General features: G+C 41.8%; 1 protein-coding gene across 1 annotated transcript in view; it reads left to right on the forward strand.

Annotated features, from left to right (window-relative positions):
• shcbp1 (SHC SH2-domain binding protein 1) overlaps positions 1 to 26552 on the forward strand; it is a 43455-nt gene that overhangs the window by 10617 nt on the left and 6286 nt on the right. Inside the window, exons 4-10 of the mRNA XM_034874983.1 lie at positions 10100 to 10308; positions 10443 to 10538; positions 10633 to 10863; positions 10970 to 11147; positions 15728 to 15848; positions 18299 to 18430; positions 25904 to 26022. Coding sequence (XP_034730874.1) covers positions 10100 to 10308; positions 10443 to 10538; positions 10633 to 10863; positions 10970 to 11147; positions 15728 to 15848; positions 18299 to 18430; positions 25904 to 26022 — 1086 coding nt within the window. The remainder of the gene's footprint in view (positions 1 to 10099; positions 10309 to 10442; positions 10539 to 10632; positions 10864 to 10969; positions 11148 to 15727; positions 15849 to 18298; positions 18431 to 25903; positions 26023 to 26552) is intronic.

A 26552-nucleotide genomic window follows, 5' to 3' on the forward strand; every position in this document is an offset into this window, starting at 1 on the left:
TCCTTACGAAAACAATAGGGTTCCACAGCCCTGCTGTGTGAACCGCGTATCGCTTGCGATTACTGCGGTGCACGCATCGTCGGGCTTGGACCCCTAATAATAATAAAGAAAGAATAATTCCTTCAGTTCCAATAGGGCCTTTGCCGCCTGTCGGCGCTCGGGCCCTAATAATAATAATAATGTGGGCCTAAAAATAATAGCCTATCTATCTATCTATCTATCTATCTATCTATCTATCTATCTATCTATCTATCTATCTATCGATCTATCGATCGTGGTGTGGGGGGCGTAGGGCACCAGGGCCCCAACTGCAATGAACCAGCTTTGGGGGGGCCCAGCTTGCAAAAGGTTGAGAACCCCTGTTCTAAGGGATACATAAATCCTTTTCCAATGGCATTATCTGACCATAAAGGGAACCTTTGCGCCACAACCCTTTGTCAGTTACATGCAGTTAGATAGTGCTTCAATACTGCTTTACTGAAAAATGAATCCTATATCACTGTTTTTTGCAGAAATTAGTGTTGGCTCTGTAGAAGACCCCAGGACATTGTGGGACGCAAGAAAAGGTTTTATAAGGAGCAATACCATACTATACTGCTCTAATGCGCGTCAAGAAAACGGCAAAACCTTGAAACGGAGATCACCAGACTGGAATAATTGTTACGAAATTATTTTACTAATCAAAGATCTTTAGAACAATCGTTAAGTCTAAATTTCTAATTCACCAACCGAGACAGCGCTATTATCTTCAGGGTGCTAGATCTAGTCACCTGCTCGCTATTAAACTAAGATCCAGTGATTATTTTTCAGATATATCCTTGTTTAATTTTTCAGATTGGTAATGTTAGAACTGACCTTGTCAAAAGAAGATGCCAATCACAGTGATTTTGATGCAACTTGTAATTTGGACCAATTACTGCAACCTTTCCGCAAATTTGACCAATACCTGGAGTTTCCCATGACGTCAACCAATCCCATCAGTTCCACGTGCCTGACTTGTATCAGTATGTGACTCTGAGAGCCAATTACCAAATAGGAGTAAGAATGTGTTGACATCAGTGATGTGCGGTAATGTCAGTAAGAGGCTAGGCACTGAGTTATGAAAGCCAGATTACCTAATTTATTGTTTAAGATAATACTCAATCTAAACAGTAGGCTAATAGTTACGCACAAGCGTGGCACACACGCACGGTCAATAGCAAAACATTTCTAATCCGTCAATCAAAATAAATCAAAATGTATTTATATAACACTTTACAGCAACCAGCAGGTATCCAAAGTGCTTAAAAGAATGAGTAAAATCACATCATCCAATAGAAAGCGTGAACATAGAAAACAGTAAAATCTGAAAAGATCACAATGAAACAAAAGAATGAAGTTGTCACACCACTGCTGCGTATTAAAAGCCAGACTGAACAGATACGTTTTGAGTTTGGACCTAAAAAGACATCCGTAACAGCGCGGATATCAGGGGGTAACTTGTTCCAGAGTCTCAGGGCAGCAACTGCAAAAGCCTGATCACCCTACCGTTTATACCTGGACCTTGGGACTTAGTTAATGTCCAGTAGCCTCCGTCTCACGCGCTTTTTACTCTACGTACTGAAGTTAGTTGCATTCAATAACTTCTTCTGTGTTCTTCGCTGTGGCAGCAATAGCTGTTGGGTTTTTAACCCTGTGAATGCTGGATGACGAGTATTAGCCGCTTCAGGGCTCCTATCAGAGAGCATGAGTCACCGGATGGAGTTCAACTTTTTAATTGGTGGAGCGTAAACAGGCAGTCACAAGCTGTACATTGTTGCTTGTATGAATGAACAAATGAATGAATGAATGACTGGAATTAATGAATGAAGTTTCTGAAATAAATCCAAAAAAGAAGGTTGATTAGCCTCACAGCTGATTTGCCTATTTTAATCTAGCAGAATAGGGTATTATTAATCTAATCAAACTAAAATACTGAAAGAAGATATACAACTATCACAATGTGCAAATAAAATGAATATCCTATCCTGCACAGCACCAAAAACAAGTCACACACAAGCTTGCAACATCTATGGTGTGCAGTGGAATAATTAGCAAGCTAGCAAAAAATAAATAAGCCAACTGCTTCACATTACAGGGTAAAAACGGTTAACATTATCATAACGTTTAAGACAGAAACAATTTAGGGATAGCTTAATCTGCTGTTACAATAGCTAGATATAAGTACCAACTTACATCGTCTCTGACTTCAATACATGCGACTGCCGTAATAAAATAATACAAAGTGTCGCGGCGATTTCTGACTTACGTAACTAACGTACGTAATGAACGTAGCCGTAACTAACGTAACTTTAACTACACAGTCTCTGTAGCTTGAGGAATTCACAAAAATAGCAGTTACCCGTGGAAACAATGGTACAAATACAGGTTTGCCCCTCACACTTAACAATATACAGCTGTGTTAATAAAAAATGTAAACAGTCTACAAATGTCAGAAGTGTAGACTGGCACTGTGTGGCGGGGCTGCTCGGAGAGTAAGAGGAGAGAGAGTGGAAGAGAGATCCAGACACAGGCACGGCTTTACAGAAGAAATGGGTAATGGGTATCCATACAACGATATTGCAGCGGATGCGAGGATATTAGCACCGGTGCGTCCTAGAGGAGCTTACAGCTAACAGATGCTAACTACCACTGACTAGCACCGGTCACTACTGTTGTCTGAATAAAAACACAGACGGGACAAAATGTTGCATTTACAAGTAAACTGTTAAACCCTGAGACTGACGTATAACCGACTGCTATCTGTTGAATTTTCCTCCTGTTACTCGGTCCTCTGTGACTGTCTTCATCTAGAAACTAAGCTGCGCAATGCAGGGAACAACTCTGACTGGCACATGAGCAGATAGTGGTTTACGGAGCGGTAGCTGCGCTATGCAAAAAAACCTGGAGCATTCAATGAACGCTTGCAGCCGGCATTAGTTCACTCACACTAAGCCAAAACAGTTTCTGACTCACCAATCAATAGATTATTTGTACATAAAATCCATCCGACGCTCTTTCCTCGTGAAGACGTCAATCACAGTGTTGTAAAACTTGTCTTTACGGGCCTTCAGTTTGCATAGTCTATGACTTTCAATTGACAGAATGGCGAGGGCTGAAGAAATACCTTGCAAGTTTGCTGTCATCGAACTGGCGTAACCTCTCTTCAAACTTTTTGCTAATTACCAGTCCAATGAAATTGAGATCGGAAAAGTTATTCACAAACCTGGTCTTCATTTGAAATTTGACATTGTCCAGAATGTAATAGTAGATGCGTGCTCGTTCTGCTTTGTTTGACAACCCATCTCGTGTCTCTAGGTGAGCGAGTTCCATCTCATCATATTTTTCCTCAAAGTTCTCATGAAAACGGTCAAAATCCTGTTGCTTGCTTTCCAAAACTTCCATTGTGTCTTTGATGCGATTACAGCAGAATCCAATATCCGTGGTTTTGGACTGAAGGGTGCTAAAGAGAGCATCAATGTCATTAAAGATCCCTAAAAAAAAAAACTTAAAAATAAAGAAAATAACTTCAGGCACCTTCTCTTTAACCTTTGCCCGCACCCAATTTAGCTCTGAGGCCATGAAAGAGGCTCCATCGTATGTCTGCGCAACCAGTTTATCACAGCAGTTGTATTTCTCTAATGGGCTCAGTACATACTGCAAAATAGCTGCTGCTCTCCGGTCGTTGCTGACGTCATCAAACCCTAGAAAGGCTTCTTTTATGGCGTTTTTTAACTGCTGGTAACAACTCTACTCGCCTCGACTCTACGCATTCTGCGTCCGTTTTCCATTGCAGATTGAATAACGCCTCAGCGTGGCTGTTCACCATAGGTACGCCTAATGATGTAATTTTCAATGCGTCTCACAACAGCACGTTGGCTACTTGCCACAGCCAGAAGAATTTTTTTGTTTCAAAAGAAGCTGAAGGAAGCAACAAAAATAACAGCTGAAAAAAACAGGAGTTTGGAAATTCCGACGGAGTTCAGATGTCAACATGACTATTGTTCGCCGACACAAAAGGGTAAGTTAAGTTTCCTGGTAACGTTAGCTAACATTTGCATGTGTTAGGGGCCCCGGTCACTATTTACTATACGCTATATAAAGTACATGAACTGTGATTACACTACTACTACTATGATTACACACCAAAATATGTATGCTGTGTACCGTTTGTGTTTCAGAGCATTAACACTTTGCAAAATCGCCGTCGCAGACCGTCTGGTGGGCGTTCGATGTACGACTGGTGAAATCTCTGGTTCTGACCTGCTGTGCTTTGTATAATCTTTATGAGAGTCATGGAGAGGCTTATGACAATGACTGGGATGCATCTGGGACGGCAGAGCCGGTGGGGACACTATCACAGGGTGCAGAGAAAGAAGACGGGACGTGTACGGGACGGTTTGATGCGCTACTTGAAAAGCTAAATAAAAAAATTTCTTTGAAATATTGTCTTGTTTTTTTTAAAGTTACAGTGTGCAATATTGGAAACGATAAGCAAAAGCCCCTAATAGTCCTTTAATATTGAACAGTTGAAAAGTGAGAATAGTACAGAGGGTAGATAATCTGTTGGTGTCTGGCTAGATTAGTTTTTTAAATGTCCCGTTAGTCCATTTTAGGCTGGCGTGGACCCCCCTCTTGCTATTAGTTCTTTTTTTGAATTAAAATTGAGTTTAGAGAAATTCCTAAAAGCTGTGACATTGGCGGACAACGCTGCTGTCATTTTGACTTTGAATTTTGCGGAGAATGCGCGTACAACGTAGCTGGTGTAATGACGTTAGCTACGCAAAGGTCCAGTAATATCTCAATTTTTTATTTGTCCATGTTTGATATGTAACTGAGATGATAACTGACATAACACATTTACAGTAAAGAAAATAAGTATTTGAACACCAAAATATGTATTTGAACCCCAAAATAAGTATTTGAACACCAAAAAGTATTTTTCTCCTGCTTGGAAATCATGGAGGGGTCTGAAATTGTCATCCTAGGTGCATGTCCACTGTGAGAGACATAATCTATTAAAAAAAAAATCCAGAAATCCCAATGTATGATTTTTTTTTTAAACTATATGTATGATACAGCTGCAAATAAGTATTTGAACACCTGAGAAAATAAATGTTAATATTTGGTACAGTAGCCTTTGTTTGCAATTACAGTGGTCAAACGTTTCCTGTAGTTTTTCACCAGTAATTGCACACACTGCAGAAGGGATTTTGGCCCACTCCTCCACACAGATCTTCCCTACATCAGTCAGGTTTCTGGGCTGTTGCTGAGAAACACAGAGTTTGAGCTCCCTCCAAAGATTCTCTATAGGGTTTAGGTCTGGAGAATGGCTAGGCCACGCCAGAACCTTGATATGCTTCTTACAGAGACACTCCTTGGATATCCTGGCTGTTTCCTTTGGGTCATTGTTATGTTTGAACACCCAGCCTCGACCCATCTTCAATGCTCTAGCTGAGGGAAGGAGTTTGTTCCCCAAAATCTCGCAATACATGGCCCCGGTCATCCTCTCCTTAATACAGAGCAGTCGCCCTGTCCCATGTGCAGAAAAACACCCCCAAAGCATGATGCTACCACCCCCATGCAACACAGTAGGGATGGTGTTTTTGGGATGGTACTCATCATTCTTCTTCCTCCAAACACGGTTAGTGGAATTATGACCAAAAAGTTCTATTTTGGTCTCATCTAACCCCATGACTTTCTCCAATGACTCCTGGATCATCCAAATGGTCATTGGCAAACTTAAGACGGGCCTTGATATGTGCTGTTTTATTTTTATTTTGTATTTGTTTATTAGTCCCCAATGGGGAAATTAATACTCTACACTCTATGTACACACTTTTTTTGTTAGTACTCACACACAGGCCTGAAATACACACACATGCTCAGGACCTATACATGGAGAGATGTCAGAGTGAGTAGGCTGCCAGCTGAACCAGCTGGTACGGTGCCTTGCTCAAGAGCACCTGGCAGTGCCCAGGAGGTGAACTGGCATCTCTCCAGCCACCAATTCACGCTCCCAACTTTTTGGTCCATACGGGGACTTGAGCCAGTGACCCTTCGGTTCCCAACCCAACTCTCTACGGACTGAGCTGGTCCCAGCTCTTTCAGGTCATCGACCAGCTCTTCCCGTGTAGTTCTGGGCCGATTTCTCAACTTTCTTTGGATCATTGAAACCCCACGAGGTGAGATCTTGCATGGAGCCCCAGTCCGAGGGAGATTGACATTCATGTTTCATCCCTTTCCAGCCTTGTGGAGGTGTACAATTTTGTCTCTAGTTTACTTGGATAGTTCTTTGGTCTTAGTAGTTAGTAGTTGGATTCTTCCTGATTGTATGGGGTGGAAAGGTGTCTTTATGCAGCTAACAACCTCAAACAGGTGCCTCTAATTTAGGATAATAAAGGGAGTGGAAGTGGACATTGTGAAGGCAGAATCATAGGTCTTTGAGGGTCAGAATTCTAGCTGATAGACAGGTGTTCAATTACATATTTGCAGCTGTATCATACAAATAAGTAGTTAAAAAAAATCATACATTGTGATTACTGGATTATTTATTTTTTTAGATTATTGGGTGTTTCTCAATACCAAGTAAGCAAAGAACGGACTTGTGTTCTTGGGGAGACCGTACTTGCTGCCTGCACCTGGAAGAAGGAACTCGCAAGTTCAGAAGCACACAAAATGCTGTTGACAGTTTTGAGACGAAGCGCTCTTCCTGTTATTGATCAACACCCCCAGCACAGAGGGCGCGTGCCACTTTATAGTTAGCTTTGATGTATGTATTCATAATAAAGCATGGGCGGTCACCTTTCACATCTCCTTGTTGTTTTGTTACGTTTTCATCTAAAGTACTATGAAGTATCACGGGCCAATAACTGTATAAATAACGACACAACGGCGATAAAAATATCCTTGTAACATTGTTTGGGACTCACTTTTAATTGAAAGCAGAAAAGAAACGTTAAAACAGGAATTAAAATTATAGCTGGACCGGGTAAAGTTAGCCACTGCCGTCGGTATACTTTACCGAGAAGCAGAAGAGGAGCCTGCGAGAGGATGAGGAGGATAGAGGAGGACAGGAGATATATAACGGCGGTAAAAATTGATTTAAATATCTTACAATTGTGGACCTGGCCTTCCTCTTCCATTGTTGTTATTGTTGTCATTGTTGCTGTGGAGTGCTGAAGTGGTCTGTCTAAATGTGGGACCAGAGTGGTCTGTCTAAATATGGGGCCAGGGGGGTCTGTCTAAATGTGTCTGTGAGCTGACTGACTGGCTCGCGAGAGTCATTTCCGGCTAGCGAGGTTGCTATGCCCGCCGGGGATTGTGGAGCTTTCCAGCTCCAAAGGCTTTTTAAATTCACCATCAATTTTAGTTGAACTGCTTTTATTCAAAATCTAAACCGCTGATTTCTCGCCTTAAAACATCTTAAAAATTAATTAATTGATTTAATTTATAGACTTAAATTGTGAAAATCTGTGTACCCGAAACCATGCACGCTTTACACCCGAATTGAATGCTGGGATACCGGCCCGGCCAAGTTCACACAAGTTACCATCCGATGTATCCTCGGTAAAATGGGTGTGTCGAGATCACATCCGAGGATTTTAACTTTTCTTGGCGAAATGCTAACTTGTGTATTGGGTCAGTACTTTGGCCCCCAAACATGATGTTTCACAAGAACACAAGTCCATAGAAGAACACAGATTGAGAAACCTCTTATGTCTCTCACAGTGGACATGCACCTACGATAACAATTTCAGACCCCTCCATGATTTCTAAGTGGGAGAACTTGCAGAATAGCAGGGTGTTTAAATACTTATTTTCCTCACTACACGTGCAAAGGCACAGTAGAGTTGGGCTTTTTGCCGTACATGATTAGGAATACAGGATCAAAGTGGGCATGCGCAACAGTGGTTTATTGGTTAAATGGACAGTAAAGGCACAGCTTATTCTACCATTTTGTTCTATTTGATTATGTGTAACTGCTACATTTGTCATCGTACCGTCTAAATAATCGGAATAACGCACACATAAATCACAAGAATAAACGGTAAAATCACAAGTTTATTAAATACATTTATTTAAAAAACATTTTTATGCTGCAAAACGTACAGGAAAAGACCATGCAAAACATTTCAGACCCCTCTGTCAGCCTGTATACATTTTAACATTAAAGTCTCATGTAGGGGCGGCTGTGGCTCAGTGGTAGAGCGGTTGCCTGCCAATTGGAAGGTTGGTGGTTCGATCCCTGCCCCTGCAGTCATTGTCGAAGTGTCCTTGGGCAAGACACTGAACCCCGAGTTGCCCCCGGTGCTGCGCATCGGAGTGTGAATGTGTGTGCATGTTTATCTGATGAGCAGGTGGCAGAATGGTGAATGTTTCCTGTAGATGTAAAAGCGCTTTGAGCAGTCGTTAAGACTGGAAAAGCGCTATATAAATACAGCACATTTACAATTACATTTAGTGTTTTTTCACTCTGAAGTCGCTGAGAGCTGCTGCTTTTTCAATCTTGTCGGCTCTCTGGAGCAATTCAAATCTCAATTCTCATTTCCCTCCGCTATTGACTCGTGCACACACACCGTGGATGCAGGAAAAAATCGAAATGAGAGACTTAAATACATATAAAAACATGTTAGACACTTAAGGGAAACAACTATAAAGGACAGACACATCAAAAACATTTAAAATTAAAACGGAACTTTCCTAATGTGAACCATTCTTTGTTAAACTTCAATGCTTTACAAACACCAAAGCAAATAAGCGCTGTGACTAAAGTTACTCTTCTGAAGTGATTTTGGAGAGGGAAATTAGGTATAAATATGCTGGTTGCTAGCATGACACCATTGTATTCATATAATACTATCAATCCAGGCTCAAGTGTATGACAATGATTGCATATTGCTTCTTCTAAATTTCAGGTTGTGGTCGACTAGCGGGGCCAGCTTGCTTGTTTGATAAATTGATCAGACCTGCATGTCATGAGCACTAGCAACAAACTCTTTGCATCCAAGAACAATTAAATCAGTGTGAATTACGTTACACCAGACACCGATTTCTGTTGTCGATTAGCGTTATGTTTCCAGCGTTGCGGTTCCAAACTGTAAAGTTGGTTTGGAGGGACTGACCCCTTGTTTCTTTAGGCTAACTATATTAGTTTTAGCCTGGCTGATAGCAGCTTTCTGCAGGGGAAAATGGGCAGGAGACATTAATTGAATATGTTGCATTAATCAGGTGATTTAGTTTGTCTTCACAGCGAACATAAAACACTGACCACAATAGTCAGTGTTTTAGTGTTTTAGTCAGTGTAGTCACTGACAACCCATCAGAAACTATGCACATCACTGTCAGCGGCAGTACAGTACTTTTCTGTCTTTTCTGTCTTTTCTGTAAATAATAAATTCTGTTGGCAGGTAACAATTTGAAATATAAAATATAATGCCATAAGGGAAGGGAGGGCTTTCACATCCGACTACACTTGACCACAAAGTCCAGTTCATTTGACTAGTATGAATCGGGCAGCCGGATCTTTTTCCCAAGGAGCACATTTTGCTCCTAACTGGAAAAATTTAGGAAGGACTTACATAAGGTAACTGTTATTACTGTTGTAGCAAGTTTTTACAATATGATAGTGTTATGAATACAAAACATTATAAGGAGTAGCCTAATGTTACTTTTTTAAAACAGGAAACCTCTCTTTTGTATATTTACTATTGCTATTTTTTTTACTAAGTAAAAGTATTTCTTATTCAATAACTCGATTAATTGATGGAATAATCAATAGAATACTCTATTACTAGAATAAGTGACAGCTGCATCCCTATTGGAGGAACATTTCCATCCACAAAACGGTAGTCAATGGGAAGATGCACTGATTTTCCTTTTTCAGCGTTTAAAAAAATTGGCTGAAGATTTGGATTGAAGGTGGTTAACATTTACTCATTGATGTGACACACACCAATTGTAGTTGAGTAGCTGCCAAAATAAATCTTTAACTCCAGAGAAAGTTCGGTAAAACCAATTTCCAGTGAACGTCAGTTTATACTTTCCTAGGTTAGTGCTGAAGAGCTACTTGTGATTTCAGGTGTATGATGTGGACTTGAAGGATCTGAAGGCGTGTGTGAGGCTGGTGCTGCCTTTGCAGTGCGACACCAGAGGCTGTGAACTCACTGAAGAAGCCATGAATTCTCTGCTGGAGGCCACTGAGCACAAAGTCCATCTGCTGGAGCTCCAAGTGGTCTACGAGCAGTCTGGGGACTTTGATCAGACCGCCCTTGCTCTTGAGCACCTCAGGTGGGACTCCTGGGTTGATCCTGTGCCTGGAGTTATTGTTTGTCCACATTTTCAAACAAAGTTTCAGAATTACTGACCAGTTGTGCCATAATTTTCTCTTCCTCTCTCTCCTCTTTCATTCCTTCTATTTTCAGGTTTTTCTATGAACACATCTGGAGGCAGTGGGATGAGGAAGATGAAGATGATGACTTTGACTACTTTGTTCGTTGTGTGGAGCCTCGTCTCAGGCTGTGAGTACACTTTGTGTCTGAGTGATGATGTAGTATTTATTAAGTGATGTTGCATTGCCATTCTCTAGCCATTTGAAAATGTGTCTTCTCTCAGCTACTACGACATCTTGGAAAACAGAGTCCCAGCAGGCCTGGTGGCAGAGTATCAGTCCTTACTGGAAAACTGCTTTCAGTGCTTCCAGCAGTTCTCTGTGTTGCGTTGTGGCCTCAGCACTGACTCAGACTCAGAGCTGGACAATGTATCCATGGTGGAGGGCCTGAAGCTCTACGACCAGCTGGAGACGTTAAAACGCAAGCTGCACATTATTGAGAACCCTCTGTTGAGGTAAGAGAGGTATTGAGGTTGTTTATCAGATGCCCTATGTCATTACCTGTTACTTCCTCTTCACTGAATATCTTCATCATCCTTGACTCCATCACCTCCTCTCAAGGTATGTGCTGGGCTACAGAGGCAATGCCAGACAACAGTGTGTGCAGAGCCGTGGACTCAGAGCATCAGGTATGAAAGTGATCCATGTGGTCACAGCCTCTTGCAGCACAATCCAGCTCCAGTCCCTCCTCAGTGACAGATTGCTGCCACAGTGTTGCTCTGAGGACGCTGAGATTCAGGTCAGTACCACACATGCTTACAGAGAGATGGTCTTCCTTGTCCATGTACAGTAAGAACAATAAGTATTTGAACACCCTGCTATTTTGCAAGTTCTCCCACTTAGAAATCATGGAGGGGTCTGAAATTGTCATCGTAGGTGCAGGTCCACTGTGAGAGACATAATCAACAACAACAAAATCCAGAAATCACAATGTATGATTTTTTTTTACTATTTATATGTATGACACAGGTGCAAATAAGTATTTGAACACCTGAGAAAATCAATGTTAATATTTGGTACAGTAGGGCTGGGTACCGAGCTTGGTTTTTTTTATGGTACCGACCGAAATGTTTCGGTTTTACACAGTATGAAATTATGCCTCGTCTTTCGTTGCCAAGTTTCGGTGATTGGCTGTAACGTTAAACGTGATTGCGTCACCCAAGAAAAATACATACGTGGTTACGCCGACAGACGGGGTTCACGTGTATCTGTTGTGAACTGGTTGCGAGCATCGTTGTACCGCTTAAAAATGCAACCTAGATCAAAAGTGTGGCTTCACTTTATTAAGATTGATGCCAACAGTGCGAAATGCAATATATGCAAAAAAGACATTGTTGCTAAGGCTGGCAACACAACTAATTTGATGAAGCACCTGATAGTGCACGGGATCAATTTAAGAGCGGAAAGTTGCGCAGTGTTTGACTGCAAGAAGAGCGGACCGCAGCCTGCGCAGCCTGCGCAGCCCTCCTCCTCTCAGCCGCCCGTGGGCAATGCAAAACCAGAGCCGACTCCGAGTGATTCAAAATATCCACCACCGGACTCCGCCTCATCAAAGAGTACCGAGGACAGCACTGTGTCTGGGATTTCAACAGGCAAGTTTATGTTTATTAGCGTTAGTGCAACTTAACACGTGCATTGTGCTGAGTTAGCGTGTAGCCTTAGTTTATTGCTGCGTAGCTAAATAAAAAAGCTCTCTGCTCTTGAGGAGCTATTTGCTGATGAAGACATGGCAGTTGAAGCAGTTGAGAACAGTTCTAGCGACACAGACAAGAATCATGAGGAGATGCAGCAGTACAGAGGTCTACCTGGGCGGCTGTGGCTCAGTGGTAGAGCGGTTGCCTGCCAATCGGAAGGTTGGTGGTTCAATCCCCGCCCCTGCAGTCATTGTCGAAGTGTCCTTGGGCAAGACACTGAACCCCGAGTTGCTGCGCATCGGAGTGTGAATGTGTGTGAATGTTTATCTGATGAGCAGGTGGCACCTTGTATGGCGGCCCCGGCCACAGTGTATGAATGTGTGTGAATGGTGAATGTTTCCTGTAGATGTAAAAGCGCTTTGAGCAGAGACTGGAAAAGCACTATATAAATACAGCACATTTACATTTACATTTACCGTCTACCCTAACTTCTGGGAATGCAGTGACCTGGTGGTGGAATGTGAGGGACAATATGCCAATGCTATCAAACTTGGCAACCAGGTATCTCTGTGTGCAAGCATCATCCACACCCTCAGAGCGTACATTTTCTACTGCTGGAGACACCATCAGCCAGGAGCGGCTTGTTTGTCTCCTGAGAAAGCAGACATGTTAATCTTTCTGAAGAAGAACTGCTAAGAATTTAACAGTGACCATTAGACACTGACTTGTTTCCAAATGTTCTTTTTCACTGAAAATTTTTTTTTTGTATGAGAGAAGTACTTTGAATGGAAAAATCTGAGCTAAAAATAAAACTCAAGATTTGAACTTTATTATGTTGTGTAATTTTCTTTTTCTCGGAATTGATATTATGAAACTGGTATTGAAAAAGGTATCGTTCAGGAACCGATATCGAAGTAAAGGTATCGGTATTGGTACTGGTATCGAAAATTTTTGATTGATACCCAGCCCTCTGGTACAGTAGCCTTTGTTTGCAATTCCAGAGGTCAAATGTTTCCTGTAGTTTTTCAACAGGTTTGCAGAAGGGATTTTGGCCCACTCCTCCACACAGAACTTCTTTAGATCATTCAGGTTTCTGGGCTGTCGCTGAGAAACACAAGGTTTAAGCTCCCTCGAAAGATTCTCTATTGGGTTTAGGTCTGGAGAATGGCTAGGTAATGCCAGAACCTTGCTATGCTTCTTAGGGGCGGCTGTGGCTCAGTGGTAGAGCGGTTGCCTGCCAATCGGAAGCCCTGCAGTCCCATGTCGAAGTGTCCTTGGGCAAAACATTGAACCCCGAGTTGCCCCCGATGCTGCGCCATCGGAGTGTGAATGTGTGTGAGTGTTTATCTGATGAGCAGGTGGCACCTTGTACCAGCCACAGTGTATGAATGTGTGTGAATGATGAATGTCTCCTGTAGATGTAATAGCGCTTTGAGTAGTCATTAAGACTAGAAAAGCGCTACATAAATACAGCACAGAGCCACTCCTTGGTTGTCCTGGCTGTGTGCTTCTGGGCATTGTCATGTTGGAAGACCCAGCCTCAAACTCATCTTCAACATGACGTCTTAGTGTATTACCAACACCAACCTTGGAAATGCTGGTCCCAGCTCTTTTCAGGTCATTGACCAGCCCCTCCCGTGTAGTTCTGGGCTGATTTCTCACCTTTCTTAGGATCATTGAGACCCCACGAGGTGAGATCTTACATGGAGCCCCAGTCCGAGGGAGATTGACAGTCATGTTTAGCTTCTTCCATTTTCTAATGATTGCTCCAACAGTGGACCTTTTTTCGCCAAGCTGCTTTGCAATTTCCCTGTAGCCCTTTCCAGCCTAGTGAAGGTGTACAATTTTGTCTCTAGTGTCTTTGGACTGTTCTTTGGTCTTGGTCACGTTAGTAGTTGGATTCTTACTGACTGTATGGGGTGGACAGGTGTCTTTATGCAGCTAACAACCTCAAACAGGTAAATCTAATTTAGGATAATAAATGTAATGGAGGTGGACATTTTGAAGGCAGACTAAAAGGTCTTTGAGGCTCAGAATTGTAGCTGATAGACAGGATTTCAAATACCTATTTGCAGCTTTATCATACAAATAAATAGTTTAAAAAATCATACAATGTGATTATTGGATTTTTCTTTTTAGATTATGTCTCTCACAGTGGACATGCACCTACGATGACAATGTCAGACCCCTCCATGATTTCGAAGTGGGCGAACTTGTAACACAGCAGGTTTGGGAACGTATGGGATGGTCATCTTCTCCTTTTCCTTTGTGGGTACAAAAAAATGTCTCAATAGCAAAATATCTAACACATAGCCCCTGCTGTGAGAATCAACTAGATGTAAGAAATTTGGTGGGTATATGCATCACAAACAGATTTACAAAAAAGCCTCTTGGAGCCTTAACCTAAACTCAACAGGAAATCTTTGATTTTTAATTAAACATGTATTTAGTTTTATTATATATTTTTGTAATGTTTTGGACCATTGCCTGCGTTATACTTTAACGATCGCCTCCTACAGATTTAAGCCGATATACTTAAAAAACACAATCTGAACAACACGACAGGGTCAGTAACTAGACTTTACTTTCTTCAATCTTGCCCAAACCTATTGTGCATCATAAAACTAACTGCCTTAAGAAATTTACATGTCAATATTGAGTTATACTAATAGCGCCACCTATTGGCAACAGGAAGTTACAGTTGTTATATTTTGATGTGCTCCTCCTAGTGCGTTGACTAGATTCACCTCAAAAGTGTTCTGGGAAGCCTTAAGAACTTGATGATACTTTAGTTTGAATTTTATGCAGTATGCATTGAAAGGCTTGGCTGTGGCAAACTTTAATGTTACGCCGTGGGTAGGGTACATTAGCGCCCCCTACAGAATTTTAAAGAAGTTGCCCCTGCAGTTGATGAAATTTGTTGGCATATGTTCAGGACTTTAAAAAAAAGCTTCTTGAAGCCATACCCTATACCCAAAAGGACATCAGCTATATTAAAATGAATGTGCAGTTTATGGATGATTTTGCCCATTTGCATGTGTACTTTCACAAACAGATTTAACCCGACGGACAATTGAATTGGTCAATACAAATGAATTGGTCAATAGTTACAATTGAATTCTATTCAATTCAATTGTATTTTATGGTATCAATTCATAACAATAGTTACTTTTATTACATGGAAAGACATCAAATCCAATCAAGGATAAAAACACAAAGTCCATTGTAGTCCTCACCACATCAGGACAAGACACTTACAGAGTGTGTGTTAAACATGTATTGGAAAATTTGAAATTGGCTTGTTTAGGATACTGATCTGAGGCCCGGTTCCAAATTTGGTTTAGCTCAACCATAAGGGGGCACTATAATCAATGTAGATGCATTTAGTTCTGTTAGTAAATCAATGTAAAGGGAAATTTGCAATAACAATGTACTACAGACCTTGCAGCTCACTCCTTGCGATGTTTCCTGTTGCTTGCCTCACCGCCATTGCTCTTGGGATTGCTTTTTGCGAGCTCTGCAGGTCGTCAGGGCCAACTCGCACCATGGCCGACTTGTGCGGGGGGATGCGTGGACCCCGTCTTAACTGCTCATTTATTTCAGGGTTTATTTCATAGGCATATTTATTCAAGATGTTTGAATATTTAATAAAATAGGATTCTGTGTGTTTAATTTGTGTGTTAAGTTCCATAAAGACCCAGTGTCAGCGGTGGAAACATGCCATCAGGGTGACATGGTCATTGTTCTCCCAGGGATCTATAGGGTCAGCAGCTCCATCTTCCTACCAGACTCCATCACTGTAGAAGGTACAAAGCTGATTCCACTTTGTTTTTCCGAAGGATTTGTTTTTTGAGACAGCATTTGTAAATCAGTCATTACCTCAAATAGCTTGGTTTCTGTCCTTTCCCCTTTATCTTGTAAACATGACTGTGTTAGTAAGTATAACAATCATAATGTTGTAACATGATCTGATGTCTTGTCGTTTTTTAATCCTATGGAGCCATGATGCAGGAAAATGTGGGCTGCTGTCTGCCATTTTAGATTGTAGTGTGTCCAAAACTAAAGAAATTATCGTCTAAAAGAAATTCTTTAAACAGTCATTCTTGTTGTGAAAGCATATGACGTGCAGATACTGTGTGAATAAAATCATTCAGATCTGTGTAACGGATGTGGACAGGGTATGAAGGACAATCACTTCAATCGACGTATTTCCTGTAATTTATTTTTCTGTAGAAGACAACATGACATCAGTGGTCTGTTTCCAGCATTAACAGCATCTGCACCTAAACATCACACAACAGAATTCACACACTCATAATGTACCTCCGTTGTTTACATTATACAAACACGCGAAAACGGCGCGAAAAGAAAGTTAGACAATGCGTCATTACAAGCTACATTTAACCTTAAAAATGGCAAAAAGCAGTTAGTTAACATGTATTAACTTTGCAAAAATAAATGTTGAACGGTCACAACACAATCTTCAAAGAAAACAATAAAATAGCGCAGTGGCATTTTACACACAACCTACCTCAGCAATACAAGACGTTATTGTGAGGGGAAACCGGAAGCTACGGCAACACAGGAAGCACAGAAGAGGCGCAATGCAGTAACAACATCTGTGCAGGAAACAATGGCGATGTGATAAATTAATTGTACTCAATAAGATGAAATTCACAAATATCCAACAAAACATTAACTGATATTTATAATTTAATAAAACGTAAATTGGAAATTAGAATTAGTAAAATACATTTTTAACTCCGTTACATCTGCATATATTGTGTGTACTATAATATAGAAAAGTAGTGGGTTATAGTGATAGCAGTAGTGTAGTGTACTGATAACTGGAGGTAGACTTGAAAAAAAGTGTTGCACACTCTGGCCCCATATGCATATCTCTATGTATGAAAAAGATTGTTAATTTGAAGGCCTTGAGGGCGGAAATGTAAACAGAGTAAACGAAGATATGCAAGGGAGCCAGAGTGTTTTCTTTTTTTCTTATTTTTAAATTAAATCATTTAAACCTGCTGATGTGTTAACAGCTATGATTAATGAACAACTTTAATTTAGTGAAATACATGTAGCCTTGAAAAAGGATCAGCTGTCTAGGTAAACTAAGGACATAGTAATTTTCTTGATATTCTATTCAGTGTTTTAACCTTTTCACGTTCAAAAGGGCAAGAACGAGCTGTTCGTGGTTTTGTTAGCTTTAGCTTTAAAATTATTGGCTAAAGAGATATCTACCAAAGTCCTCAAATGTAATTTGTGCATGTGGACAAAATTGAAGAAAGTTGTTTTCTTCTTCTAGAGGAATAACCTTGACACTTTTTTTTACTAGGGATCAGGATGTTCCAATCACAGTATCTGATCAGAGCCAATTTTTGCCTTACTCCAATAATTTAAACCAGCTTAGTAGTAGTAGCGATTGCCTCCTTTAGTCACACATGCTCTACGCCACAACACACACCACCAGACTGCCTGGAAGCCGGCACTTTGAAACCAAGTATCTTGTACTTTGCCAGCCATTGGCAACAAGTAAAATAGTCTGTCTGTCTTTTTTAGAGAAGCAGATTACTCCAATTCTCCACACAAAAAGAAAATCAAAGATTGACTATTGCCTCATAGTCAATATTTGATTGAAGAGGTGTCACTAAGTTTAGTGTTATAAAAAATGGACTAGTAAGTGTAGGAGCCGTAACTTAGTTTAAGTTTTTATTTTTTGGAACTGTTTTGGTGTTGAGAGAAAAGACTAATTTGCTGCACAAGTTAAATGTATTAAGCTCAAGACATGTTTTAGTTTTTTAATTAGTTATTTTTGTAAACAAAAAAAACACTTGTGCAGCTCTATTATCTGAGCAACTCCAAGTATTGGATTGGGACTCAGTTTTGGCGGATATTCAATTTAAAATATTGGATTGGAGTGTTGAATAGGCTTTGGTGTTCCTGGACACTATTGGTCAGATGTGAATTTATTTCCACTAACTCCTGTATACTTCAGCTTTTAACATAATTCTAACATAATTTTTTCTCTTTTAGATGGTTTTATGTGTGTGATTTACTTTTTTTTTTTTTTAAATACATTGTGTATGTAAACTGGGTTGTCTCAAATTGCCCCTTGACAGACAAATGAGGTACAATTGAATTGAGCTGTACTGTATCTGGATGTGTTAATTAAACTCCTGTTGGAGGAGGGCTCAAATTCCCTCTGGGTTTCCTGTACATTGCCTGTGTTCTTGTGTTTTCTTTGTGCCAGGCTTTGGGCTTCCTGATGAGGTGGTGATTGAGAAGAAAAACAAAGGGGACACATTTGTGGAGTCCACTGGAGCTGATGTCAGACTTTCTAACATCAAGTTTATCCAACACGATGCTATTGAGGGCATTCTGTGTGAGTATACATGAATCTGAGTTTGAATGAAGTAGACAATATTCTGTCTGAAAGTTTGGAAAATGCTTAATTTTAACCATTATTTTTCAAGGTTAGGAATAGTATCACTTTTGTTTTTGTAAGGCAACTACAAATATTAGGTCTGTTGAATGAATGTGAATTTTTTGATGTTTAATGTGTATAAGAAATATCAAGAAGATGTGTCAGCCATGAGTTTTGCTTTGGTTATGCTGTAGCCTAGCTACACGCTTGTCTCATTAGCCTGTTTGTTAAAAAAAAACACGTCTGGAGGCCCAAAGAACGGTCTAAACGGTCTGCATTATAGTGACACAATTAAGACAGTAATGTATACAATTAAGTAAATGTATACAATTTTTAGCTTTTACAAACTCTTGGGAAGTCATCCATTTGGGTGCCACCTATGGCTTGAACAGAAAGCCTGCTATGCCACCCGATGTAGCCTATTGTTAGTTTTTAATTGATGCAACGCTATGTGTAATGGGATGCACTATACCTTACGAATGCAATTTATTATCCTGTCAAAAAATGTCCACAATCTTTCATAATAATAATAATAATAATAATAATAATAATAATCGAGGTAGAGAGGGATTGACCCTGCCCGGAGGAAGCCCAGGGCCCCCGTCTGGAGCCAGGTCCGGACGGAGGGCTCGTCAGCGAGCGCCTGGTGGCCGGGTTTGCCGCGGAGCCCGGTCGGGCACAGCCAAAAGAAGCTACGTGGCACCCTTAGCGCCATCCCATGGGCCCACCACCTGTGGGAGGAACCAGTGGGGTTGGGTGCGCTGCCACATGGGTGGCAGCAAAGGTCAGTGGCCTCGACGGACCAAACCCGGGCGGCAGAGGCTGGCTCTGGGGACGTGGAACGTCACCTCTCTGGGGGGGAAGGAGCCGGAACTTGTGCGGGAGGTGAAGCGCTACCAGTTAGATCTGGTGGGGCTTACCTTTACGCACAGTCTCGGTTCTGGAACCATACTCCTGGATAGGGGTTGGACTCTGTCCTACTCCGGAGTTGCCGAGGTTGTGAGGCGCCGGGCGGGTGTGGGGATACTCACAAGCCTCCGGCTGAGCGCCGCTGCGTTGGTGGATGAGAGGGTCGCCACTATCAGTTTCCTCCGTATTGCTGATTTGATGTGTTGATATTTTTGGCTGATGGGGAGGCCTTCTTGGAGATCTTGAATGGAGTCCTGTATGGGGCTCCAGTAGGGGACTCCATAGTTCTGCTGGGGGACTTCAACGTACACGTGGGCAATGATGGAGATACTTGGAGAGGGTGATTGGGAGGATTGGCCTCCCGGATCTGAACCAGAGTGGTTGTCTGTTGTTGGACTTCTCTGCTAGTCATGGATTGTCCATCACAAACACCGTGTTCGAACATAGGGATGCTCATAAGTGTACTTGGTACCGGAGCACTCTAGGGCGAAGATCAATGATCGATTTTATATTCATTTCATCTGATCTGAGGCTGTATGTTTTGGACACTCAGGTGAAGAGAAGGGCGGGTAAATTGGAAACGTCTGGAGGAGGCCCCTGTCCTACGGATTTTCGACTCATACCTCCGGCGGAGCTTTTCGTGCATCCCTGTGGAGGCTGGGGGAATTGGACCTGAGTGGACAATGTTCAAAGTTTCCGTTGCTGAAGCTGCGGCGGGTAGCTGATGTCTAAGGGTCTTAGGTGCCTCAAGGGCCGGTAACCCACAAACACCTTGTTGGACACCGGTGGTCAGGGAAGCCGTCCGACTGATGGAGTCTTACGGGATATGTTATCCCGGAGGACTCTGGAGACGGTTGCAAGGCACCGACGGGCCCAAAGGGCTGCAGCCTCTGCTGTGACAGAGGCAAAGCAGCGGGTGTGGGAGATGTTCGGAGAAGACATGGAAAAGGACTTTCGGTCTGCACCAAGGTGCTTCTGGAAAACCGTTTGCCGTCTTGGGCTGTCTTGGTTGGTTGTGCTGGAAAGGAGGGTTTGGCCAATAGTCGAATCTCGGATTGAAGAGGAACAATGCGGATTCCTTCCTGGTTGTGGAACAACGGATCAGATCTTCACTCTCGCAAGGATCTTGAAGGGAGTATGCCCAAGCAGTCTACATGTGTTTTGTGGATCTGGACAAGGCGTATGACCGTGTTCCCCGGGAGAAACTGTGGGAAATGCTGCGGTAGTATGGAGTGAGGGGGTCCCTTCTTAGGGCCATCCTCTGTATTACCAAAGCGAGAGCTGTCGGGTTCTCGGCAGTAAGTCGGACTCGTTCCAGGTGAGGGTTGGCCTCCACCAGGGCTGTGCTTTGTCACCAACCGGGCAATTTTCCTTCCTACCCTCACCTATGGTCATGAAGGCTGGATCATGACCGGAAGAACAAGATTGAGGGTACAAGCAGCCGAAAGGGTTTTCCGCAGGAGGGTGGCTGGCGTCTTCCTTAGAGATAGGGTGAGAGGAGTCATCCGAGAGGAGCTCGGAGTAGAGCCGGTGCTCCTTTACGTCAAAAGGAGCCAGTTGAGGCGGTTCAGGCATCTGGCAAGGATGCCTCCTGGGCGCCTCCCTAGGAAGGTGTCCCAGGCAGGTCCAGCTGGGAGGAGGCCTCGGGGAAGACCCAGGACTAGGTGGAGAGATTATATCTCCAACCTGGCCTGGGAACACCTTGGGATCCCCCAGTCGGAGCTGGTTGATGTGGTTCGGGAAAGGGAAGTTTGGGGTCACCTACTGGAGCTGCTGCCCCTGCGACCCGATACCGGATAAGCAAATAAAGATGGATGGATAATACAATCATGCAATAGACTATTTATCGTTATCGCGACCCGTTGTGTAAGAGGGTCAATGTCAATCGTGTTTGTACTATGACTCACAGACAGACTTATAGCCTAAATACGATTTTGGTTTCAATTTGAACAACAGTAGGTTATGACTGTATGTTGACATATAAAATAATCATGCAATTAACATAGTAGTATAACTTTGCTATAAAAAATATTAATTCATAGCACAAAACCCAGAACAAGTGTCCTTGCATATTAGCAGCATGATTTGTGTGTGGCTAATGCAGGCGCAAAGTCCGTAATGCGCAAGGGGGGCACTGGCCCGCTCACTTTATTCTCCGGCCCGTCCAGCCAACTTTGATCAAAATACGTTTTGCTATGAAAAATTATCAAATGTATGCATTTAGAAAAAAAATGGTAACAAGACTTGTTATTTGTGTTTAATGTGTCCTCTCTTCTGGGTAAACTTAAACAGTTTTAACTATAGAACAAGGATTCTTTGGAACTTATGTGGTTGCTATGGTAACAACAGGCAGATTCTCCAGGCTGCCTTTGTCAGCTAGCTGGCTTTTTAGACAATGTACCATGGATGTGTTAAGCAATGTACTGTTAAAAGTTACTGCGACACCAATGGCTTCTATTTAAAGTGGTATGACAGTTTTTGTTGATGGAATACAGTGTAAATAAGGATGAGCTTTTCTGCAGCATGTGCAGACATTTCCCAGAGCTGACAGCATATCAGCGAGAGAGGAGTTTGAGTGCTGGCCCTCACAGAGGTAGCATTGAGTAAAACCTGTTTCATGCTTCTTGCGTTAGTTAAGTGACCTAGTAACCTTTATATCTAGTAAGAAATCATGCGGAGGGGCGGAAAAAACCCCGTTAGATAAACGCTACCGTAATGGCGGGTGGGTGCGCCGGTAGTTATAAAACGATTATTAGACTATGAAATATGCCAATTCTGATATGTTCATATAGCCAACCTAACGCAGAAAAGTTATCTTACCGTTTTTAGGTGATATGCCATGTTTGAAGTCGAGCTGCAATATGCAAACTGTTGCTTGCAAACTTTGCATTCCACTTTTTTCCGTTATCTATTTTTGTAAAATGCTGCCACACTGCCGATGTCTTTGACATGGTTGAGGAGGACTGACTGTAAATGAAACACTCACAATTTAATAAATATTCAGCAGACCACTAAAACAAGGCTTTCTAGTTCTTTCTTCAACCTGTCCCCAGTGGGTTGGGCTAATCCACAAAAACGGGGGTGAACACCCCCCTTGAAAAGAAGGGGGGTGTTCTGAAGACAGACTGTTACCTGTGAAACAGGGATGCTCTGAAAACACCCTCATAGCAATAAGTGCTTTCCACTCATAGATTGCAACGGTCTATGCTTCCACGTGATGAAATTAACACGGCAAAAAAATCGAATCAGAATTTTGGTCGAGCCAGAACGTATCGACCAATAAATTGACTAGTCGACTGGGAGATTACAGCCCTAATTTTGTTTATTTATCTTTATTGTAATTGCATATTAAAAATAAAAAAATCCCCCTTTAAACACTTTTGGCCTGAATTAATTAAGGGGATCTTTCACCTTTGGAAAGATGAATATATCTTTAAATTGGGTAATTTATGTAGTAGAAATGTGAATTTACTTAGAAATTGGTGGCTTCTAGGCCAGTAAAAAGCCAGAAAATGTGTTTAAAGCTCATGTGGATGAAAAACACCAAATCCCAAGACACGCCTTTCGTTTACTGACAGACAGAAGCTAAGTTTCCATCCACTTGTCAATCAAATTATCTGAAGTTTGGTAAAAAGAACACTGCATAATGATGTAACATGCTGTTTTGTGATCAAATTGGTATATTGAAATGATTTTAGACATTTTAAGTTGTTTCCATTAATTTTCGCACTGAATCGCACAACATTCAAGCAAACATTTGCGAACAAAGTTTTTCTACAAAACAAAATGGATCGTGCCGTCTACCAACAAATGATCTATATTGCACAAGTTGTAGTGCTTATGTGCCAGCTGATAGCAACATATAATACAAAAACAACATTATCAGAACATCGCTATGATGATGTAGATGCAATATGCTTTTTATTTTCCCTCCGGCACTGCTGCGAGACAACTCTTTTTTTGAGACTTGTATTGCCGTTTGAGTGCCTTCTAGTTACTTCAGAGGACGTCCCACGGCTTGTTGTAACCTTTGTTAGCCATTTCCTTAAAGTTCCTGATAAATTAAATTTAAAAAGTCTCCTCATCTGTCTTGGACACCTACCATGTGTGCAACCATAGCAGAAATACTGGGCGTAAATTAACTAAAACTTCTTTGTTTTGTGGCGGCTTGGAACCATAAAATGACCTAAAACATAATCACAATTCATTATTTATTCAGCAATTAACGTTTCCGTCAGCGTTTAATGCATAATCCTTATATCGATCAAAATAAAATCCGATGAGACAGAAGGACTTTCAGTTATGTCGATATTAATGAAATTCCATTGAATTTTACTGTTTCCACAAGGCATTTTTCATTCAATGTTCCTTCATTTCAGATAAAAATGTATGGATCAAAACATAGCTAGGCAGTGAAACGGTCAACTTAACTCAAGTGTGTTTTGTCATTTCAACCATATACACAAAACGTTTCACCATTGCTCAAGTGGTGTTACACATTTAAAAATATAAAATTTACATTATAAAAACAACATACAAAACAGGCTACATTTCGCGCACACTGATTTTAGGCTCCATAAAGTTCAGCATACTATCATTAACGCTTGGTGGGCTGTAAACAGAGTAAACATAGACGGTAATTTGCGTTTTAATGTAGAATGGTTGGCATTTAACAACCACCAGCAGTTAGTTGGATACAAGCAACCCATTTCGTTTAACACAGCCCGCCTCCGCTTGTCTTACCCAGCAACAGAGCAGAAGTCATGGTAGCTGGATACACCGTTGTTCAGCCGTGTTTCTACAACAACAAAAACACAGTAGTCTCTGAACTCACGCAGGGAGTTTCGTTGAGTGTGTTGTGGTCCAGTTTGTTGTCCAAAGAGCGGACACTTGCAAGCAGGACTGATGGAACAGGTCGACGGCTAGCCTTAGCGTTCCACCGAGCTCGCCTCAAACTCCTGCACGCCGCTGTTGAAGTACCTTTCACTAGCTAGCGGCATCAAGCAACACCACATGCTGAGGTGCTGGTGTCTGTAGCAATCAAAGCTTGCATAGTGTTGAGTATTCTGTTTTTAATAAAGTGTCTGCATATTCTCCGATCCGTACCAATGTATCTCGGTGGTACATATGTGCGGTACTTTGAACGCTCGTAATTGTTTTAAAGGTTTTCTGCTAAAAAGACTAAAGCCAGTTTAGCCAGAAGATTAAAGATTGCTGACGCTCTTTTTGCTTTGGAAATGTTTGTGTAAAGACGACAGTTCAAGCCCCTATGGGCGGGTTAAAAATCATGCAAAAGTAGCTCCTACTACTGTCTGTAGTCCATTCATTGACCGTTAAAGAAATGGACATCCAGATGCTCTGGACGGGGAACAGTGAAGGATATTAGAAGCACTTTTCCGGGTTAGGTGAGTGCTAAGCATTACTGCGCAGCATCCAACTGGGCTTGCTGATCTAGATGTGACGTGGGCAGCCTGTCTGAAAGCTGCAAGTCTTCTGGTAGCTGTGCAAAGAGAAATATCAATCATTCCTAATCTTGCAGAGAAGTAGAGCGTAGGTACATAGCCTGTGCATGAGAGAACACATGCAGAGGCAAATTACTTCTAAGTAAAATATCATTATACCGCAGTTTTTTAGTTTTATTTACAGTTTAATATCTATATTCCAAACCCCATGTTCATTGAGTACCCAGGTAACTAGGTCTGAAGTAGATTGGGTGAACAGTTCATGAGACAAAACACACATACAGGCCACACCCCTTTCATAACATTCAAACCTTTTAATGTCTTGTGTGAGGTGTCATTGAACTCAGAGTTCCTTCTTCATTGGGGATGGCTTGGCCCGCCCCCTATGCTAAGGCCATGCCTCCATTATAACTAATGACCCGTTTTGATGTAGACTATTGTGTGAGGTATCATTGAACTCAGCAGAGTCGTCAGTTTTCATTAGTCATGGTTTGGCCTGTCCCGTATGCTTTAGCCACACCCCATTTCAGAGCTAAGGAACTGTATGATGTAGAGTCTTGTGTGAATTATCATTGATCTCAGCAGAGAGTTCCCTTTTCTTTGGGGACAATTTGCAGTGTCTGAGTGATGCGCAAATGCACGGTTGCATGTAGCGGCATCCACCAGTAACCCCAACGCACACAGAGGAGTGTGGGCATGTCCAGCATTGCTTGCAGCTTTAATTATTATTCCCATGTTGTTCCCTTATAAAACTGGAGACCATCTTGAAATGGGCTCAAACCAGGTGTGAAAGTATTGCAACTGCATCTTGCACGGTTTTGACGCTTTTGCGGTGACATCTTTCCCTGGACAGAAATATAAACACCCAGCAAAGTATACGAAACTGTCTCTGTGGTACTCTTGATACACACACACACAAACACACAGTTTCACAAGGTGAAAACAATTCCAGTGTTGATGTCATGATCGGTAATCATCTAGCATCACTAGTAACAGTGAAGTCATCTGTGTTTAACATACTATTTCCTGTGATTGTGTTTTTCTGTTTGGTTTCTGTCAGGTGTGCGTCAAGGGACTCTGAACATGGAGAACTGTGTGCTACAGTGTGAGACCACGGGGGTGATCGTACGAACGTCAGCCCGTCTCACCATGAACATGTGTGACCTGTATGGCTCTAAGGTGAGTGTGATACAGTGTTTCCAAAACATAGGTACTACTTCGGCGCACTTTCCAAATACGTATTTTTTTCATAAACACTATTTTGTTAAAGTGCACACAGACCAGTGGCCTCCCGCCCCTCCCCTTTATAATAGTAACTTTAGCGCACCGCACCGTGGCATTCTTATCCGCTCCATATCCATATAACAGAGCTAACCTGGGAATTGTTGTTACCTAAGCCTTCAGTTCTTGTTCTGCTCATCAGATACACATTCACACACATTGACACTCCAATGTGCAGCACTGGGGGCAACTCTGGGTTCAGTGTCTTGCCTTCCAATTGGTAGGCAACCGCTCTACCACTGAGCCACAGTAAAAGTGGTTACCTGTTGAACTGTTTTATTTTGTATTTATTGATCAACGCAGTAATGATATTCTTTTCTAACTCTTCCCACATCCCTATTGACAAACTTTGCGTCATTTAACATTAAGTGCAATGGAGGAAAGCCAAACACAGTTCATCGATAAACGTGTGTGTGTGTGTGTGTGTG

Source organism: Etheostoma cragini, chromosome 1, assembly GCF_013103735.1.
Source record: "Etheostoma cragini isolate CJK2018 chromosome 1, CSU_Ecrag_1.0, whole genome shotgun sequence".
NCBI classification, from domain to species: Eukaryota; Metazoa; Chordata; class Actinopteri; order Perciformes; family Percidae; genus Etheostoma; species Etheostoma cragini.